We start from the raw sequence: 22,739 nt of genomic DNA on the forward strand, positions 1-22,739 counted from the left end.
TGGTGGTGTCAATTTTATCGTCTAGAGTTATGCCCCTTTACCAATTGAAAAATTCAGGAATTTTTCTTTTCTGTTTTCTAACTTTAGTTTTCCTCAACCAAATGTTATGAAACTTATACACAATACTTCTTACCATAAACCATAGATCAATTTAGAATTTTGATGGCGTCACTTATACTGTTCTAGAGTAATGCTCCTTTACAAATGGAAAATTTGTTGAAATTTTTATGCAGTTAAGCTGCATTATGCGAGCACCCTAGATTTCTGTTCTACCCAATAAATGCTGAAATACTTGCCATTGTTATTATTTAGCTCGCTACTATGTTATATATAACTAATTGAACACTTTTTTAATACTTTTTATTCTGGATTACAAAAAATATGACCAGAAAAAGCCTTAAATGATCGTCGATTTATCCAAAAGTTTTGAAGTTACACATAGGAAGTAGTGCTTATTAATAATCCTTGTGTAGTTCATTATGACTTGTGCTTTTAGCTAAGATGTCAAAGAACAATTGTATGAAATATTTAATCGCCGAAAATCTCTTAAGACAAGTAGTTTAGATTTCCCAAATGGAAAAAGTCGTAGGAATATTGTTTGTCATCAATACGTAGTATAACTACGTCAGTAGTCTATTATATAATAAGTTGTTCATGCTGTTGGCGGCAATTTCAAATTAGAAAAAGAAATTTTCGTAGCTTTTCAATTTGGAGGCAGGTGTGCAAATTAGCGGTGGTCCGAGGTCCGCGACCTTCCACTTTTGCAAGCGGAATTTCGACTAGGATAGTTGGTTTCTAGCTACGCCCGACGTAGTCACCTTCCACTTGAAAGAAAATAAGAAATTACTTTGCAAACCTTCCATGCAAGTCACCAAAGTCTCCAATCAAACGAGCTAAAAACTTATTTTTATCATTATTATTCATGACAGCGATGTTCATTTTGTTCAACCGCTAGCTTTATACAGAAAATCGCCGACAAATATTGTAAAAATTCGAGTAAAATCGTATCTGATTGACAAAAACAACATTCTAAACACATAACAATGGCGGCCGTGAAAACAAAATTTTACAATATCGGATCCGATTCCGGAAGCGGATAAGGATAATTGCGGGTTTGGCGATCAATTACAATTCAATTACAAAATAAATCAAAGCAGGTGAAAAAATAAATGTATGCATGGTAAATGAATATAAACACTAGAATTGTAAACCAAAAGATATATGTAAAAGAAAAAAAAGCAGAAAAATATTTTATACAGAAACTCAGTTACTTTTTGACAAATTTTAATTTAAAAATCCATTACAGCGTGCCAGCTGGGAACAGTATATCTAACAATATACATGTTCATGGTCACAGTCTAAATTTTTTTTATCAGTGATAAATGATGATAATGCATGTGAGATGCTTTTAAAGTGTAGACATATTACTGCAATTTCGAAGGGTCAATTAAAGTAGCTGAAAGTTTCTTTCTTTATTTTCACAAATAATGCAACTATATTATATATACCTAAATGTAAGTAAATCATATGATATATAGGTGGCATTCTTTGGGCCACTCTATTCCCTTCTGTTTGATATCTTGGAAACGGTCGAGCTCCCAACCCCTAAACCATATGAGGGGCAAGATCCAGGATTTTAGGTTAGGAGAGGCGCAAAGTTAAATTTTCGCCCAGCAGAGCGAGGCTACACAAAATTGGAGGTAAAATTATCAGAATATTCTTTATTAAGCTGAGAACAACCCATGCTTTGCAAATTTTAGGGGGGTGCACGCCCGTAACACCCCCCCCCCCCTGAATCCGCCCCTGCATATATTCAAGTATAGGACAATATAATAAATAAAATGAAATATAGGGGGGAGTCCCTGGAGCTACCCCACCCCCTCCTGTTTGAGAACTTGGAAACGGTCGAGATCCACACCCCTTAACCATATATATTCATGTTTGTGACAATATGAAAAATCAAATGAAATATAGGAAGAGTCGCTGGGGGTCACCCCACCCTTCCTGTTTTAGAATTTAAAAATGGTCCAGATCCCCACCTCTAAACCATATATATTCATGTATGGGACAATATAACAAATCAGATGAAATATAGGGGGAGTCCCTTGGGTCACCCCACCCCCTCCTGTTTGGGAATTTGAAACCCGTTAAGATCGCCACCCCTTAACCATATATTTATGTACGGGACAATATAACAATTCAAATGAAAGATAGGGGGAGTCCCTGAGGTCACCCTACCCCCAGTGGCGGATCCAGAAATTTTCATAAGTGGGGGCCCGCTGACTGACCTAGGAGTCACGCTTCAGTGATTCCCAATATAAGCAACCAATTTTTTCTCCAAAAAATTGGGGGTGGGCCCCCTGCCACCCTAAATCCTCTGCCTACCCCTACCTGTTTGAGAACTTGAAAACCGTTGAGATCCCCACCCCTAAATTATATATGTATGGGACAAAATAACAAATCATTTACATTTACTATGGGCAGGTCAGTCAGACCTCACCTTTGGTCCCTGTTGTAGTGAACATTTGTCTGATTCGTGTCTCATACCTTTTGTACTATAGAACACAAACTCAGTTTTCTTTCCAGGGAAACCAGTCTATTCATACTATTACATGTTCATACTAAGTCAACTTGAACTTCTAGCAGTCAAATAAAACCAAGGTTAACTACCAAGTAGAACAACTGCAATCATTGGGAACTTGTACCACTGCAGACTCGCCATAAAAAAATATACATTGATATATGCATTGCTTTTGAAACCTTGATAACATATAAATTATTTGCCTTAATAAATAAATCATTAGATAAACATGAATGTTTAATGTTGAGGCAACATTGCCACAGTTTTCATAATTATGGTTGCCTTGGTTTTTGGTTAACTGCCTTCAGCGCTTACAGCGCTTTGATTGTTTCTGTTCTCTATCTCAAGTTTGCCTCAATCAAATGTTATAAAACTTATACACAATGCTTATTACCACAAAACACAGGTCAAGTTTGAATTTTGGTGGTGTCCCTTCAACTTTTCTAGAATTCTGCTCCTTTACAAATTGAAAAATTCCTGAAATATATGTTTCTGGTCTCTAACTTTAGTTTGCCTCACCCAAATGTAATAAAACTTATGCACTATGAGTAATACAATAAAATTACGATCAAGTATAAATTTGGATAGCGTCTTTTACAGTTCTTGAGTTATATCCCTTTATAACTTTTTATGCAAGTGGGGGCATCATCTGTGTCCCATGGACACATTCCCCATTTATTTCGTTTTATTTCGACTCCTTACGTATAGTAATAAACTTGCATCTATAGAAGATATTTTTAATTTATTCTGGTTGATAGTAAATATCAGCGGCACAACAAAATGTCATTAAAGGTCAATTATTGTATGAATTGTATGAACAATCATTTTGTTTATGCCTAAGATAACTTTTTGATTTGAATTACCAGATGCATGTTGGTCTGTTTTATGAACCAACAACTTGATTTCAGATAAGTTATGAAATCCAGACAATTTAAGATTGGATTTAGAACACCATATGATATAAATATAACATGCATTTATATAGTATATTAGCAAAAATATAATGACATATTTGTTGTAAAAAAAGTTTGGATTTATGGATTTCATATTTTTAAAAAGCTTAGAAATAGGTAAAACAGTAGTGTTTAAGGACACTGGGCACAAATTAACACATTTATTATGCTAATAATTCATTTTTGCTGAAAAAATATTATTTCAATATTTTCAGATATGGTTGAAAGATGCATTCCTGTGTTGTATGTGTTCAATGATTTGTCATAAGAAATGTGTAGTCAGATGTCAGACACAGACACTCTGTACAAAGTAGGTGTAATTCAATGATTTGTCATAAGAAATGTGTAGTCAGATGTCAGACACAGACACTCTGTACAAAGTAGGTGTAATTCAATGATTTGTCATAAGAAATGTGTAGTCAGATATCAGACACAGACACTCTGTACAAAGTAGGTGTAATTCAATGATTATTCATAAGAAATGTGTAGTCAGATGTCAGACACAGACACTCTGTACAAAGTAGGTGTAATTCAATGATTAGTCATAAGAAATGTGTAGTCAGATGTCAGACACAGACACTCTGTACAAAGTAGGTGTAATTCAATGATTATCCATAAGAAATGTGTAGTCAGATGTCAGACACAGACACTCTGTACAAAGTAGGTGTAATTCAATGATTTGTCATAAGAAATGTGTAGTCAGATGTCAGACACAGACACTTTGTACAAAGTAGGTGTAATTCAATGATTTGTCATAAGGAATGTGTTGTCAGATGTCAGACACAGACACTCTGTACAAAGTAGGTGTAATTCAATGATTTGTCATAAGAAATGTGTTGTCAGATGTCAGACACAGACACTCTGTACAAAGTAGGTGTAATTCAATGATTTGTCATAAGAAATGTGTAGTCAGATGTCAGACACAGACACTCTGTACAAAGTAGGTGTAATTGAATGATTAGTCATAAGAAATGTGTAGTCAGATGTTAGACACAGACACTCTGTACAAAGTAGGTGTAATTCAATGATTTGTCATAAGAAATGTGTAGTCAGATGTCAGACACAGACACTCTGTACAAAGTAGGTGTAATTCAATGATTTGTCATAAGAAATGTGTAGTCAGATGTCAGACACAGACCCTCTGTACAAAGTAGGTGTAATTCAATGATTTGTCATAAGAAATGTGTAGTCAGATGTCAGACACAGACACTCTGTACAAAGTAGGTGTAATTCAATGATTATTCATAAGAAATGTGTAGTCAGATGTCAGACACAGACACTCTGTACAAAGTAGGTGTAATTCAATGATTTGTCATAAGAAATGTGTAGTCAGATGTCAGACACAGACACTCTGTACAAAGTAGGTGTAATTCAATGATTTGTCATAAGAAATGTGTTGTCAGATGTCAGACACAGACACTCTGTACACAGTAGGTGTAATTCAATGATTATTCATAAGGAATGTGTAGTCAGATGTCAGACACAGACACTCTGTACAAAGTAGGTGTAATTCAATGATTTGTCATAAGAAATGTGTAGTCAGATGTCAGACACAGACACTCTGTACAAAGTAGGTGTAATTCAATGATTAGTCATAAGAAATGTGTAGTCAGATGTCAGACACAGACACTCTGTACAAAGTAGGTGTAATTCAATGATTTGTCATAAGAAATGTGTAGCCAGATGTCAGACACAGACACTCTGTACAAAGTAGGTGTAATTCAATGATTATTCATAAGAAATGTGTAGTCAGATGTCAGACACAGACACTCTGTACAAAGTAGGTGTAATTCAATGATTAGTCATAAGAAATGTGTAGTCAGATGTCAGACACAGACACTCTGTACAAAGTAGGTGTAATTCAATGATTTGTCATAAGAAATGTGTAGTCAGATGTCAGACACAGACACTCTGTACAAAGTAGGTGTAAGGATGTACACCTCTGAGGAGCCAAAAATTTCTAGAATTAAACTTTTTTTCTTAACCTGATTTTTTGGGTTTATATGACTGTAAAAAAATAATTGTTGAAGAAAAAATCATATGGTGGTGTACTTCTTTTTTTGATACAGCCCTTTGAAAATGCCCATCTTGATGATTTTCCATTTTTCATCGATTTTTACCTATTTTTGGGCTATTATCATGAAAAAAATCACAGTTCCACAATGAAACTTTTTCTCATACTTTCTATAAAGATGAAGTGGACCAATCTGAATAAATTTTACTTATAAAAACTATAGGTAGGTGTTAATATAAGAAAGTTTTATCATATTTTGACGCTTTTTTGTGTAAAATTTACCATGCTGTCAATTTTGTATTTTTGTTATTTTTCTCAGTTTTAAGAACAAAATGCATATTATTTCAACTTTTTTGTTATAAATGAATGAAAAAAGACATATCTAAGAAATTTGAAAAGACCAAAATGATATGGGATGTACATGATTCTTGTAAAATCATTTTTTGTATCCCTCACCCATTTTCTCAAAATTTTGGCTAAAAATACTGACTTGATTGGTCGTAAAATTTGAAAACTGAATTACAAAACGGTCATATATACCGGAAATTTGTATAATGTCCGTTAAAAGTCCGGCTGGGCAAAGCATGAAACGGTCATATACTTTTATTTTTAGTTTTCAAGGCTTTTTCGGTCATTTTAACATAATTCACGATCTTTTTGGCCCAACCTTTTGCCTTTAACATCCACACATTTCCGGTCATAAAAGTGACAAGATGATTAATTACTATCAAAACAACCCCTTGTTAGTTGTTGGACAGCTGGAATCTACCTGTTCAAGTGATAGGTGAACTATTTTCAGTATCAGACATCGTATAAATTGATCGGTCTATTCAAAATTATTTTCTTACATTTCAGCAGTTTGTATCTAATTGATTTAGTCCAAAAGATTAAATTTATAAGAAATTAGTTTATCAACATGATATGATAAAAAATTTAAAAAGGTTTTAAATGAAAAATCGTTGAAACTTCGTTGTATGAACTAGAACACATGTGCGCATGTGCGGAGGTGGGAAATTTAATTATGCATCCTACATTTCTTCAAAAATGCTAAAATTATCATTGATACCTGTATCTAACATTCATTTTAAGTATTTTGTTTAAGAAATAACGTGGAAAGAGCTTCTTCACTGGGTCTTGCTTTGTAAACGTACACGGATTTTATATATCCGTTTATGGTCCGTGTTTTACCATTGACAAGTCAACATCCGGTTTGAGAAAAAACGTGATTTTAAAAACGAAAGTAAAGATTTTGACAATGTCATTTTGCACAAATAAAGAGTCTAAGGCAGATATGAGCACGCTGATGTGCACACTTTGAATGATACACTAATGATACACTACCAATTTAACAGTTTACATCCGAACATCAAATTCATATCAATATAAAGTTTTTTTTAATCTAATGTCAATCATTGGAATGGCCATCTGATTACCATAATTGACTTTTGTGACTAAGTCTTAAGGGATTATAATCGGGATCAGATATAAAATGTCCGGCTGACTCAAATATTTTTTGGAAGCCCTGGATTACGCAAAAACTATTCATTGTAAATACATAATTTTTTCACAGATTTATGTTTGCTTATAATATTTTTAAAATTCATTGATATTTTCCACTTCTATTACATGTTTTGGAAATAATTCAAGAACGAGATTTCAACAAGACTGAACGAGACTGAAAAGTCAGAAGAATACATCCTTAATTAAAGGATATATTTTTTTTTATATTTTGCAAGTACACTTAACTGCAGCCAAGCTTAGCGAAAGGTCATGCAATTTTACACAAAAAATGGGATTTAAATTTTTGCAATATTGAGAAAAATCCTGTTTAATTCAATTAAAAATTTTAAAAAGCGACTTTAAATTATTGCGATTATAACCTTGTCACATTTTTCGCAATAATAAAAACATCGCAATAATTTCTGAATTTAGTGGGTAGTACTGAAATTTACTTGTTACAGGGATGGTGCTATGATGAGGTCTAATCCTAAAGACAAATGGAAAGCTCCAATACCAGAATCTAGAAAAAGACAAGGCCATAAATCTGGAGCTGTTGGCATTCTTAGTAAATTCAGGAAAGACCCTAATGTAGAAAATAAAACAGGTTTGTCATAGAGAATAATATATATTTGCTTTCTTTAATTTGTAAGTAGCATCAACCGTCAGAATAAATTGATAATAAGTATTCAACACAATTAATTTATTTGTATTCATCACAAGTACAAAAATAAGAAGATGTGGCATGATTTACAATGAGAAAACTCTCCAAAAGAGAACAAATGACATAGAAGTTATAACGACTACAGGACACTGTGCGGCTTTTTACAACAAAATTAAAGGATCTCAATCAGTCAATCTTAAGGGCCATGGCTTCTCATAATCTTGTAACATGATTGGCCACAGATTGTATGGAGGAACCAGAAGAAAACAAAATCAGCAAAATATTTAGTGCCCAATAAGAGATCTAATTGAAATTTCAAGTTATTTAAATATTGTATTTTTAAAAAGTTTATGTGTTTTTTAAACAGAATACTTTAAAATGCAAAGACAGGTAAGCTTAATGCATATGAAATGTCTCATTATCCTCCCATCACTAAAAACAACATAAACAAAAGCACTTGACATTTGCATCAATGATGTATTATTGTTCATTTCTTAAAATGTTACATTGACTGTCACTAGTTTAAACATATTTATTTATAGTGGATTGGGAACAAGTTTTGCAACTTAAATTAATCCCTTTCAATTGCAAAATTTGGTTGAACAGATAAGGATTTTTAATTGGTGGTCTGACACCTTAACACAGGTCAGCCATTTATCATCCCCTTGCGACGGACTATCATCGTTTCCTCAAGACCATACTCGCAAATGGTATCAAGGGAGAGCCGAAACTTCAGTCCCTATAACTTTCATCCCAGAGCGTGAATCGAACCAGGAACCTTTGCATTAGTAGTCTGATGCACTAACCACTACACCACGGTTCTCTTGACTGTCACTGTCAGAAGGATATGCTGTATATAAAAAGTTGTATTGTCAGAGTATAGTCAAACTATTGATAAAGCACATAGAAAAAATTACCTGTAAAGAATAAGCAGTCCTATGATCATTTGTTATTTAAATTTATTTGATATCTAACTGACATACAGATTCATACTCTGCTTACTAAGATTTCAAAACAATCTCTTTGACTTTCTGTAGATATAGGAAGATGTGGTATGAGTGCCAATGAGACAACTCTCCATCCAAGTCACAATTTATAAAAGTAAACCATTAAAGGTCAAGGTATAGTCTTCAACACAGAGCATTGGCTCACACCGAACAGCAAGCTATAAAGGGCCCCAAAAATTACTAGTGTAAAACCATTCAAATGGGAAAACCAACAGTCTAATCTATATGAAAGACGAGAAACAAGAAACACTTATGAACCACATTAACAAACGACAACTACTGAATATTTAAGACAGGTACAAACAATTGCAGCAGTATTAAACATTTCAATGGTACCAAATCCCCCTTATCTGAAACAATAGTTTAACATCACAACATAGAAAGACACACTATAAAATAAAGACCTTTTAGATTCTTTCTTTTCATAAGAGAAATAAAAAAGGAGTGTTGTCAGATCCTTGTGAGCAAAGTGTGGACACAGAATCTGTATTTCATCCAATTGATGAATTTTGATAAGGGCTATTCCAGATCCATTAAAATGTATGTTAGAGGGTAGGAAGGGAAGTTTCATTATTGAATGTGGGTCATGGGTCTTTTTTCAGTACGCCTCTATAACCATTATGCAAAATAATCTAAAAAATAGTTTTGTTGTTAGTCTCTTGCTACCTCCCACATACATTTTAATGGAATAGCCCTAACATAACTGCACTTGTCTTATAGCTTAATGCATCTTAAAAATTGTAGAAATCACACAGCCTGCACCTTCACCCCAGCCTTCACCTAAACCATCCCCTCAACCAAGTCCACAGTTTATGCGCAGAAGGAACTCTGCCCCAGGCACAGATGATGACAAATGTGGGAGTTTCCTTGATATCACAAACATTCCACAGACACGTTCCTCAACATCAATCCAGACATTGCTTAACACTGGTGTCCTGCCTAGAAGGTTATCAGAAGAATTGTTTGGGGTAAATGTAATTGAAAATAAATGTAAAAACAATGCAGCAGAATATGAGGGACTCTTTAGTTATAATTTATCTCACTTGATGATTACAATTGCACTTTTTTACTGACTACAGTAATGTGGATTTATTTATTTTCATGGGCATTCATTTTTCATGGATTGAGAAAAATTGGCATTATTGTGGATAATTGATTTCAAAATATGTATTGCCAATCTCTGCATACAAAGCCGATAAAAAGCTTTAATTTATTGAAATCTTAAATTGATGGTTCACCTGTACCCATGAAAATTGGTATCCAACAAATAGAAAAGAATCCATAGTATCTTTTAATGGATAAAATATTTAATATGTGACCAAGTTTACTTTATAATTGTGTAAAATGAAATTACTGGTTAGTAGTAAAAAATAAAGATAGAAAGAACTAATGTTACTACATTGTATTGTAAATGGTTTCTGTCGAGCCTGCAACTTTTGTTGCAGAAAGCTCGACATAGGGATAGTGATCCGGCGGTGGCATTAGCTCACTTCTTAAAAGCTTTATATTTTAGAAGGTGGAAGACCTTGATGCTTCATACTTTGCATATAGATGCTTCATGTTACGAAGTTTCCATCAGTCACATGTCCAATGTCCTTGACCTCATTTTCATGGTTCAGTGACCACTTGAAAAAAAAGTTCAGATTTTTTGTAATGTTGAATTCTCTCTTATAAGTAATAGGATAACTATATTTGATATATGCGTACCTTACAAGGTCCTCATGTCTGTCAGACAGTTTTCACTTGACCTCAACCTCATTTCATGGATCAGTGAACAAGGTTAAGTTTTGGTGGTCAAGTCCATATCTCAGATACTATAAGCAATAGGGCTAGTATATTCGGTGTATGGAAGGACTGTAAGGTGTACATGTCCAACTGGCAGGTGTCATCTGACCTTGACCTCATTTTCATGGTTCAGTAGTTATAGTTAAATTTTTGTGTTTTGGTCTGTTTTTCTCATAGTATATGGAATAGCTCTACTATATTTGTTGTATGGAATGATTGTAAGGTGTACATGTCTAGCTGGTAGATGTCGTGTGACCTTGACCTTATTTTCATGGTTCAGTAGTCAAAGTTAAGTTTTTGAGTTTTGGTCTTTTTATCTAATACTATATATGTCATAGGTCAACTATATTTGGTGTATGGAAATATTTTATGATCCTTATGTCAGTCGTGCAGGTTTTATTTGACCGTGACCTCATTTTCACGGTTCATTGCACAGTGTTAAGTTTTTGTATTTTGGTCTATTTTTCTTAAACTAGAAGTAATAGGTCAACTATATATGTTGTATAGAAGCATTGTTAGCTGTACATGTCTGCCTGGCATGGTTCATCTGACCTTGACCTCATTTTCAAGGTTCATTGGTCTTTGTTTAGTTATCTTTGTTAATGTTAAGTTTATGTGACAGTTGTAATAAAGCTTAGACTATCAACATAATATCAATGATTAGTATAGAAGGCGAGAAATTTCAGCGTGTGCCCTCATGTTTACTGTATATATTACTTTTGAAATGTGACATTTAAACCTAATTAAACAGGTTATTGATCAATCGGAAATTTATTTGGTGACTCTTTTTGAAACATCATTTTAAAGTTTTATGTTTTTTACACAAAATTCCTACACACACTAAAAATAGCTTGATCTATTTTTAGAGTAAGTACAGAGGTGATTCCTCAGAAGATTCAGATTCAGAATCCAGTTTGTTACAGTTGAGTAAGCAAAGGGCTAAAGGTCAAAATCTTGATGAGATGGTTGTGACAGCTGCCAAAGAAATGGGAAAAGAATTGTATGCTGAGCTCTCATTGGAGGAGAGAAAGGAAAAACTTGATACCATGGTAATTTTTTGTTTATTTGGTGTGTCTTTATAAGTAAAAATTATTTACAGATTATGTACACTTAAAGGTGACATATTCATGTACTATATGTTTCATGCTCTTTGGTAGAGTTGTTTGTCTCTTTGATACATTCCCCATTTCCATCTCAATTTTTACATATGCTATATTCTCTTATAGTTGTGGCCGTTTATCTATTTCTTGCATGATTAAAAATTTCTTGTATGATTAAAAATTTCTTGTATCACACTGTTCCGAGTGTAATAATAATGCAAACAAGTTATTTCTCACAAAAAAAAGTCTAGAAATCTTCTAAAGTTATTTTTTTCCTTCATTTATTTTTTAAAAATTAAAAACAACTGATAATATTAATTGATTTGCATGAAAGATTAAGATATTTTAAAAGTTGTTGCCTTAGTATCTATAAACCTTTATGTTACAAATACCCTTCAACATGAGTAAAAGAGAGACTAAAGATACCACAGGGGCATTCAAAGGCAAAAACAAACTGAAAACATCATGGCAAGTAATAAAGAATCAAAACATTTTTTTTTTCAGGTTTCCAAGCTCCAGAAAGAAATAGACATTGAATCGGAAAATAAAACAGAAATGATTAAGGAAGAGATGGAGTCCGTAGATTCAAGTCAGAAAGAGGCTTTACAGCTAAAAATATCTAAATCTGATGAGAAAGTTGAAGCTTTGATGATGATGATGCTGCACTATTGTGCTGGTCTTCAATACTGTTTGGAGGAGGAAGAAGAAGAACGAAGGAAAGGTAAAGAAAAAGATAAGATTGCAATGTTAGAACAAACAATAGAGGTACAGAAGCTTACAGAACAAATTCACAAAGAGGCAGAACAAAGTACATCTGGAAACAAAATGTTCGATAGTATTGAAAGTTCTAGTAGTGACTCAACATCTGATAATATACGATCTGATAGAATGTCTAGTTCTCTTGAAGAAAAAAGTTGTGAAATAAATACTGCTGTAAAAGATGGAACAACAAAGGAATTGAACAATGGTTGTATACCTGAAGAAGAAAGCCTTGAAGTAGATTCCACAATTCATTAAAGCCTTTTTTATTGTTAATTCAATACTTGTTGTATTCCTCTATGTTTCGGTAATTGTTGTTGATCCATGATGTTTTGTTTTCAATTTTTATGTTAAATGCATTTTTGATTGTATGATTATATGCTTCATATGTTGTATAGTAAGTTATGGAATGAAGAATATGATGTAGATTCATGATCATTCGTTGGATACCAATTTTTGTGGATTATGTGGAGCTAAATGTTCAACAAATGGCACATTTTCTGTGATTTCTTTTTATATCCATGAAAATACAAGATTTCCTAAATCCACAAAAATTGGTACCGACGAAAATAATTGAATCCTCAGTATATGGATGAATTATTATTATTTATTTAATTTGATATATAGTTTAAGTTTGAGTTTTTGATTAGGCTAGACTCTTTGATTAATTTATTTTTGTATAATCCTATTCTGTGAATTATGATATTCTATTATTGGCATAGATACAAGTAGAAAAACATGCATACATAATTTATGTTTGATACTTGTGGTGCATCCATGACCTCACAGCATAAGATGTAACAAAAGGTCAACTTGATATTATTTCATACAGTTGGATGATATTTTATTACCTAAAATATTTTCTCATCGTTTTTTTTTTGGTGAAAAAGTATTTTGTAGATGATCTCATTCAATGTTATTTCATTAATTATTTATTATACAACCTTTGAATTGATGCTAGACCCATAAATAAAAAGTATAATTGTGAAGAATATGTAAAATAAAAAATGTAAAAATTTCCAAATTTGCTGTATTTGTAACTAAACAAATAAATGATAAAAATGCATATTATATGATAATAAGTAAAAGCATGAAAGGCATATCAAATAAAGGTTAGAGTTGTACATGTATTAAGGTAGTTTGTGTGTCGAAATTCCAATTGATATATTTTTTTTAAATCGAACAAAAATTTAGTAAATATGATGTTTTTTGTCTAATAAAAATCAGATTAAAAGTATGGGTTTAAATATAGAGCATCTTTTTTAAGATACAGATTTTGAATAGATTTTTTGTATGTTAGAAAAATATTTAAAAAATAAAATCAGATGATGATAAAATTACATGTATAAGATATCTCTTCCTTGCACTGGAAACTAAAAGCCAAATAAGGATTTGTGCCATTCACTGAACATTGAACAGTTTCAGGTTAAAGTTTTAGTGTAAGGTAGTAAACCTTCAAGTCATGGTAAAATCAACTTTAAAAAATTGCTAAATTAGGATCTTGACCTAGATTTTATGGTTGATTCAACCGGGAAATGGAAAGTAGGTTACATGAGGAAACTGTGTCAAAGAAAGATTGTTTATTTATTTTCATTCCAAATTAATAGGTCTTTATTTTTTGACAAAATGGACATTTTTCATGTCTAAATTAAAGTATTTATCATGAATTGTAGGATTGGAGAGTAAAAGCTCTCTTTCCGATTTCCCCCCATCATGTTAAGATGTTCTTGTGGTGATTTTATTTTATATCAGTCTGATATACAAGTTAGGACCTAATTCGGTACCATGAATACAGAACATTAATAATGTGGTGTGTCTGCATTTATGCTTGAAAAGTTGTCATTGAGTCCCTTTACAGAAAGCTGTAAATGTTCATACATGCAGACTGCAAAAAAATATAAATTTCCCTTGAAGAAATATTTGCAGGGAAAACACAAATGAGAGATAATCTGCTAAAACTTTAGGGCGAAAACTTACATCTTAATGACGTACTTATTATCAGAAACTATGTAAAATTACCTCAGATATTTATAATACTTACATATATAAATTTGTTGTCACTCATTCCTTTTTACCACATATTAAATTCATATACCAATTTCATTCATATACAATATAATAAGACATTCCAATATGAAATATTTAATTCTAGTACGTTTATCATGTTAATATAATCCATGACTCATATCCAGTTGTTTCTAAATACTTATGATAATTTATATAACTACACCCCCCCCCCTCTTGAAGTATCCTTCATTGTATTTTTGTATTTACCTTGTCCAACAAATATTTCCATCAATACTTTCTCACATACCATTGAACAGAGTAATGTAATATTTTATCAGCATCTTGACAGTAACAAGTTGTAAAGTGTGGGCAGGAACCTTCTTCATGTTGGAAGATACTTAGAATATTATGTGTTGAATGAAACTAAAAGTAATTGTCACACATAAATTCTATGCTACAGATTTGAAAGGAATCTTATTTGGTCGCACCTTATTTGGTCAAGAGCCAGTGGCGGATCCAGAGGGGATTTCCGGGGGTTGTAACTGCTTCCACCTTCCCCATTTGTTTTTTGGACAATAAATACATTTAAATAGGGACACATGGTTGGAACCCCCCCCCCCCCCTTTATCCCAAGTTTGGAAACCTCCCTTTTTTAAATGGCTGGATCCACCCCTTAGAGCTCAATAGTAGTGAATTTTAATTTACATGCGCTTTTCAGATCTGTCTGATTCATACTTCTTGTTTTCCAATACTTTTAAATTACAACACCATTTGGGTGTATGCTCAGCTTGCTCAAACAGTCTCATTTTCAGATCTTATCTTTAACATTTATAAGACAACATGTGTATTCTTGATGTCTTTAACAACCCTGATTTTTGTTGATGAGGTGTTAGTATGTGTTTAATTTGATAATATGTAACCAACAACAGGGGCGGATCCAGCCATTTTTAAAAGGGGGGTTCCTAACCCAGGACAAAAAGGGGGGGGGGGGGATTCCAACTACATGTCCCCATTCAAATGCATTGGTCGTCCCCCAAAAAGGGGCGGTTCCAACCCCCAGTACCCCCCTCCCCTGGATCCGCCAGTGAACAAGGTTAGTTTTCTCACTTATATATTTGTTGTTAACTGATTAAACTTTTGTGTATGGTATTTTTGTAAAATGGTTGTAATTTACAAAATTATGTTGTAAAAGAGTTATGAAAATTTTGTTGTTACATGTATATAATTTTTGATATGCATAACGTGAAAACTAAATACTCATACACCATCATGTGTAAGAACAAAGAGTTCAAATGTTCCAAGTTTTTAATTAAAAACCTTTTAAGCAAGAGTATAATAAATAATTAAATTCATATCCTTCAGATGTTCACAAGACATAAATAAATAACAGGATAGTAATGCTAATTAACGTCAGGCGTCAAACAGTAATTTCGGCTACTGTTAGTGTCAAATTGGTAAAAATTTTACAGAATCCCATTATCGTGATTCGTCAGAGGTCTCAAATAATTATCGTTACTGTCATTTTTGGAAGTTAGTCGATGTTTTTATCATCTAAAAGAAAGTGTACATTTAATCGTCGTACACCAAATATTACCGTTAACATCAATTGGCAAATTTTTTACTGTTATTTGTTATGAGGGTACCCCCATTACGACCCTCAAATAAGACCTGTGTTTATATTTTTAAATTGGTTTAACACATTTATGTTACAGTCTCAAATTTTATTCTTTTAGTACAAGACTGCAAAAACTGCAAAAATAGCCTTATTTAGAGGTCTCTTTTGTTTGGTTAGTACATTTGTACTTAATAATTATACTTATAGCACATGTTTGTTTTAGACCCCCTTCTAATAAACATGTTTTACTGTAGCAAAACATTGAATTTGTTTATATATCAATACAATCAGAAATTGGACCCTTTTGGGGGAAATATCAGGTGACAATTCAGGTGAGAGTTTCCCCCTGGGTCATTTTTCTTTTTCGCCACCCTTTTCGCTAGACAAGATTTTTTTGGTTACCTTTAATAAGATTTTTGCCAAATTATTTTCCTTTTTGCAGCTCTGTTATCTGAAGTACATCTGGGACTTATTGTAACAGTTATAACATGTAATATATACCAAGTCTCTGTGTACATAACGCCCACATCTCTTATAAAGTTATACCGGGTATTTCATAAATAAACACTAAATCAAAATGAATTCCTTAATGCCAATAATTGTGTTTGTAACATTACCAGGCAGGTATTTATCCTCAATCAGTTAAAGGGATCTGAATAGTTTAGAAAAATTTAAGTTCTTAATGTTTGTATGTGTTACTTTTAAAAAAACAGCTGGAGCAAAACAAAAATGAAGGAACTTGTTGTTTTGTAAACAGTAAACATCTTTATATGAAATGATTTTCTTTTGCAATTCAGTTTCTGTGAAAAGAACAATTTTACAACTTTATAGGTGTATAGGTTAAAGTTATGAGGTATATTATTTGTACTTAACACATAGAAATATATGAAGTCTTTTTGTTTTTTGTCTAACATTGAATTTTTTAAATACATATTTACACTTTTCTGTATAAAAGTCTAAATGGTTCATCTTAGTTTCATGAGTGTTTTATAAAAAAAAACCTGTATGATGGCATATAAGTATTATATCATTGAAGCCCAAAAAAACATAGCATACAATTTTATTTTTTTTAATTTTCTGACTCTATAATCATTATAATGTGGATTCATTTCTTTTCGTGAATATTAATTTTCCAGGATTGCGCATATATTTTTGCATGGATATTTATTTCATGGATTTGCCAAAGTCTGTAGATAAGCCTTGAGGTAATGTGTATTTCGTTAGACATTTAAATTTGTGGTTTACCGTAACTACAAAATCCATGAAAATGGATACTGTGGATTCTTTTATTTTTCGTGGGCACCAATTTTCGTGGATTAAAGAAAACTTGCATTTCGTGGATATTTAATTTTGTGGATTTGGCCAAGTCTGCATACATTTCTTAAGAAAATTTGTTGAAAATTTAAATTTATGGTTCTCCTGAATCCACAGTATCCCACAAATATTAAAGAATTCACAGAATGTTATATCATTTATTATCTTCCTGGTAGGAAAACTTGTACATGTAATAGTTACTCCATCAAAAGTTCATACAAAGATATTTATGTAGGAAGTTATTTAATTAACATATTTATTATAAAGTAATACCTGCTTAGTATGTTGTCAGATAAGATTTTGTTCATACAAGACTTGGTTGTCTCTTTTGATTTTGTATTACATTCAATATTATGAATATTTCAGAGTTGTTTCTCTAATGATATGAGTTTGCCATGTGTAAAATGTCACTTGCTCATCTTTGCTTAATAGTTGTCTCTTAGTTTTAAAATATACCACATGATCCTAAGCAAAATCATAATTTAGAAAGTAATTACTCAGAAAATCAATGCATTACATGGTACTTTGTCTTCCCCAAGAAATTTACGTTTTATTTTGGTATACCCTCATTTGTTTTTAGGCGGAAATAAGCACATTTTTGACGATATCTGAATGCAAAGGAAAAGTTTGTTAGCAGTAATGGCAACAAAAGGAAAGTAATTCATTCAAGAAATTTCAAGAAATATATGTCTACTAACAAAAATTATAAAAAGTTAAGTATGTAGTTCAGCATATTGCCATTAACAAAAGTGTAAAACATGAGAGGGTCTGGCTGGGAGTCTTAATTTCTGTATTTTTAATTTATTTTGCCCATCATTATCTACTCTATATATTTGTAGGGTCCATTTTTCTATATTTTTTGGGTACATTATTCTCATTTGGGCTAAGCTCAATCCAGATCCTCATTTGTGGCCTTTGAAACAAATTTTGCTGTTATGTATTAAGTGCTAGTATTAAATATCAAGCCTGAATATTTTTGCTGAATATGCTATTCTGTAGTATTGCATGATGTTAGGTAAACTCTCTGTGATACCATGTGACTACATATTTGGTCACATGATATAATATTTGTGCTGGTCACATGTGTGCAATATGTATTTTTTTTTGTTTTATCAAATAAAGTATGTACAACTTGATGTGTTATTTTTCTGTGATCAATTAAATTTTTTTTTTGGTACTCAAGTTTGTAGGTATGTAGAGGTTGAAAGATTGAAGAGTTACCCCTTTATTAGCTCACCTGGTCTAAAAGGCCAAGTGAGCTTTTCTCATCACTTGGCGTCCGTCGTCGTTATCCATCGTTGTTAACTTTTACAAAAATCTTCACCTCTGAGCAAATCTGACATGGGGTTAAATTGTTTATCAAGTCAAGATCTATCTGCTCTGAAATTTTCAGACGAATCGGACAACCGTTTGTTGGGTTGCTGCCTCTGAATTGGCAATTTTAAGGAAATATTTCTGTTATTTGGTCATTATCTTTATCTTGAATATAATAGATAGAGATAAACAGTAAACAGCAATAATGTTCAGCAAAGTAAGATCTACTAATAAGTCAACATGACCAAAAAATTTATTGCCCTTTATAGTCATTTTTTACCAATTTTTCTTAAATTTTTGTAATCTTTTTCAAAAATCTTCTACTCTGAAACTACTGGGCCAAATTTAACCATACTTGGCCACAATCTTCATTGAGGTATTTAGTTTAAAAAAGTGTCTGGTGACCTGGCCAACCAACCAAGATGGCCGCCATGGCTAAAGATAGAACATAGGGGTAAAATGTAGATGTTGGCTTATAACTCTGAAACCAAAGCATAAAGAGCAACGGGACATGGGAAAAATTGTTTATCAAGTCAAGATCTATCTGCCCTGAAATTTTCAGATGAATCGGACATTCAGTTGTTGGGTTGCTGGCCCTGAATTGGTAATTGTTTAGGAAATTTTGTTGTTTTTGGTTATTATCTGGAATACTAATTACTATAGATAGAGGTAAACTGTAAACAGCACTAATGTTCAGCAAAGTAAGATCTACAAATAAGTCAAAACATGACCAAAATGGTCAGTTGACCCCTTAAGGAGTTATTGGCCTTTACAGTCAATTTTCAACAATTTTCATAAATTTTGTAAATTTTTGTTAATTTTAACAAAATATTTTCCTCTGTAACTGATGGGCCAAGTTCATTATAGATGGAGATAATTGTAAGAAGCAAGAATGTTCAGTAAAGTAAGATCTACAAATACATCACCATTACCAAAACACAATTTTGTCACTAATCCATATTTGAGTCTTTTGTTTAATATGCACATAGACCAAGGTGAGCGACACAGGCTCTAGTATTTAGTAGTAGTTACTTGTTTTTTGAAGGAGTAATGAATAAAATTTGCCAGGATCTTTTTGTAAATAAGCTTTTAGTTGTCTGGCCAATTAATTGATTATTTAATTACAACCATACAGACTACATAAAAGAAATATGTAAAGGAAAATTTGATGAAAAACACTTGATTTAGAACTTAAGATTGAGTTAGGAATCTGTTAATGTATGTGCTGCTTGCATAATGTCTTGTTACGTGATTGTATGCATATTCAGAACAAGAACTAAAAAAGTATTTCAAAAGGTAAGACCTGCAATAACTGAAAATGCCCACAATCTTTGTAGATTAATAATTGTATGGTGTAGGGGAATATAACATAAAAGTATAATTTCATAGAAGTAGATTCTTATAAGATTTGCAGATACATGTATTCAAAAACTTGATATGAACATCTTGGTTTTACTCTTTGAAAGGCCTTGTCGCTGAAACTATTTCATCTATGTTAATCAATCAAGGACCTGAACTCCAATGTAACTTGAATGCAAAATTGGAAAACCTTAATATGGAACTTGCCTTTAAAGTTACCTTAGCATCTGTTGAACTGTTCTCATGTATTTTCTGTTTCTGTCGGATAATAGCCTACTTCAACAAACTGAAGATTCTACTATATATGTTTCTGACGAGTTCCGTTTGCAGGAGAAGACATCCAAGTAAATTAACTATATACAGTGAATTTTTAATTAAACTTTAAAAACTGGCTAAAAAACAGTAGGAGCCTCCAAGGCTCTAGAGGTTTTACATAAGGGCCCTGAAGGCACCTAGTGTCTCTGCCTGTGGGATGTCTGGTAGTAATGCGTTCCAGTCCCTGATAGCCTGTGGTAAGTATGATGTCTTGTGTGCATCAATACGTGAGTGTGGTACTTGGTATTCTTTTGGGTGTATATTTCTCCCTTTTCTTACTGGTGGTGTGAGTCGTCCTTCTTTCTCTATTGCTACCATATTATTCTCTATTTTATAGAACATCACTAGTCTGGTTTCCTTTCTTCGTTGTTGCATTGGTTTCCATTTAAGGTGGTCTATCATTTATGTGACACTTGCAGTTGGTTTATACTTATTTGTCACGTATCTGGCAGCTCTTCTTTGTATATGTTCTATTTTGTAGATCGATTCTTTTGTTGCTGGGTCCCAAACAGTTGCGGCATATTCTAATTGTGGTCTTACTAGTCCAATATAAGCTTGGCTCTTTACTTTTGTTGATGATATTCTGATGTTTCTCCTCAAGAATCCGAGTGTTTTATTTGCTTTGTCAGTTATCTGTTGTATATGTTGATCCCATTTCAGGATGTTTTGAATGGTGAGTCCTAAATATTTGACTGTCTGCACTTCTTCCAAATTGTGACCATGGAGATTGTATGATGTTTGAATTGGTGGTTTCTTGTTTGTTACCCTCAATATGTTGCAATTGTCGGGGTGGAATCTCATGCACCATAATTGTTCCCATTCAGCTAATTTATCAAGGTCTTCTTGTAATATTTTTCCACTGTCTTTTGATGTTATTGTCAGGTAGGCGATGGTTTCATCTGCAAACAGGCGAACTGTAGCATTTAAATCTTCTTGCAGATCGTTGATGTAATATAGAATGAGGCTTGGTTCAAGGACTGAGCCCTGTGGTACTTCTGAGTCAACAAGGACTGATGTTGAAACAGTTTGTGTTTTTCCACTCAGCCAGTTCTTTATCCATCTATTTGTGTTGGCTTTTATTCCGTCAGTAGGTAGTTTGTTTACTGGTAAGCTGTGGTTGATCTTATCAAAGGCCTTAGCAAAGTCCATTATCAGCACATCTGTTTTTTGTCCCATGTTCATGTTGTTAGCTAGGTCGTCAATAAATTCGATGAGCTTAGTTTCAAACGACCTGCCTTTCTTTCCTGAAACCATGTTGTAGACTTTTGTAAGTATCTATGGATTTTGAAAACAGTAACTGTAGGAGAGGTGCTGTCTTACTGTGTAGTTCTTTGAGGTGATATTCCATCCGGACCTGGTGATTTGTTTGAGTTCAGGTTTCTCAGTAGTTTGTCCATGCCCTCTGTTGTTATGGTTGTTTTTCTTAGTTGTAAAGTAGTTAAAGAAGTTGCTACATGCTATTTCTTTGCAATCAATCTGAGACTACTATAACACTGTGTTATAGTAGTCTCAGATTCAATCAAGGATCAGAACTGAATGTAAAAATAAATCTTTTCAGTTTTGACCTCCATGTTTTGTCTCAGAATGTGAGACATAGGTATTACTATATGAGGGCATACACTATTTGTATAAGGCTTTATATTTATGAAAGAAGAAGACCTGAATTCTTCATACCTTGTATGCAGATACCTTATATTCCAAATTTTCCATCTGTCCTATGTCCATTGTCCTTGACCTTAAAACATGAATAATACGTCTCAACAAAGTATGTCCGTTATTGTCCTATGGCTATTACATCTTTTCAAGGTATAGACGTCATGGCAATATGAACGTCACATCCTGCATCAAATTTTTAGCTCACCTGGCCCGATGGACCAAGTGAGTTTTTCTCATCACTTGGCGTCCGTCGTCGTTAACTTTTACAAAAATGTTCTCCTCTGAAACTACTGGGCCAAATTTAACCAAACTTGGCCACAATCATCATTGGGGAATCTAGTTTAAAAAAATGTGTCCGGTGACCCGGCCAACCAACCAAGATGGCTTCCATGGCTAAAAATAGAACATAGGGGGTGAAATATAGATTTTGGCTTATATCTCTGAAACCAAAGCATTTAGAGCAAATTTGACATGGGGTAAAAAAGTTTATCAGCTCTAATAAAGATCTGTCTGCCTTGAAATTTTCAGATGAATCAGACAACCCATTGTTGGGTTGCTGCCCCTGAATTGGTAATTTTAAGGAAATTTTGCCGTTTTTAGTTATTAACTTGAATATTATTATAGATAGAGATAAACTGTAAACAGCAATAATGTTCAGCAAAGTAAGAACTACAAAAAAGTAAACATGACCAAAATGATCAGTTGACCCCTTAACGAGTTATTGCCCTTTATAGTAAATTTTTCGTAAATTTTTGTAATCTTTTACAAAAATCTTCTACTCTGAAACTACAATCATCAT

The 22,739-nt window shown here is 32.8% G+C and overlaps 2 protein-coding genes across 2 annotated transcripts in view; both read left to right on the plus strand.

The window, feature by feature from the left end:
• The window catches only part of LOC139485349 (PDZ domain-containing protein 8-like), a 35,908-nt gene extending 17,476 nt beyond the window's left edge, over window positions 1-18,432 (plus strand). Inside the window, exons 17-21 of the mRNA XM_071269769.1 lie at window positions 3,750-3,844; window positions 7,510-7,652; window positions 9,461-9,684; window positions 11,368-11,550; window positions 12,106-18,432. Coding sequence (XP_071125870.1) covers window positions 3,750-3,844; window positions 7,510-7,652; window positions 9,461-9,684; window positions 11,368-11,550; window positions 12,106-12,618 — 1,158 coding nt within the window. The 3' untranslated portion in view covers window positions 12,619-18,432. The remainder of the gene's footprint in view (window positions 1-3,749; window positions 3,845-7,509; window positions 7,653-9,460; window positions 9,685-11,367; window positions 11,551-12,105) is intronic.
• On the plus strand, window positions 3,876-5,458 carry LOC139486639 (seminal vesicle major clotting proteins-like). The gene is made up of 19 exons (XM_071271565.1): window positions 3,876-3,914; window positions 4,024-4,062; window positions 4,097-4,132; window positions 4,167-4,215; window positions 4,308-4,342; window positions 4,377-4,412; window positions 4,447-4,482; window positions 4,517-4,552; window positions 4,587-4,635; window positions 4,728-4,762; window positions 4,797-4,832; window positions 4,867-4,902; window positions 4,937-4,972; window positions 5,007-5,042; window positions 5,077-5,112; window positions 5,147-5,182; window positions 5,217-5,252; window positions 5,287-5,322; window positions 5,357-5,458. Exons 1-19 carry the CDS (start codon window positions 3,876-3,878, stop codon window positions 5,456-5,458), a joined length of 780 nt encoding a protein of 259 aa, XP_071127666.1.
• Window positions 18,433-22,739: the final 4,307 nt, after the last annotated feature.

Source organism: Mytilus edulis, chromosome 8, assembly GCF_963676685.1.
Source record: "Mytilus edulis chromosome 8, xbMytEdul2.2, whole genome shotgun sequence".
Taxonomy (NCBI): Eukaryota; Metazoa; Mollusca; class Bivalvia; order Mytilida; family Mytilidae; genus Mytilus; species Mytilus edulis.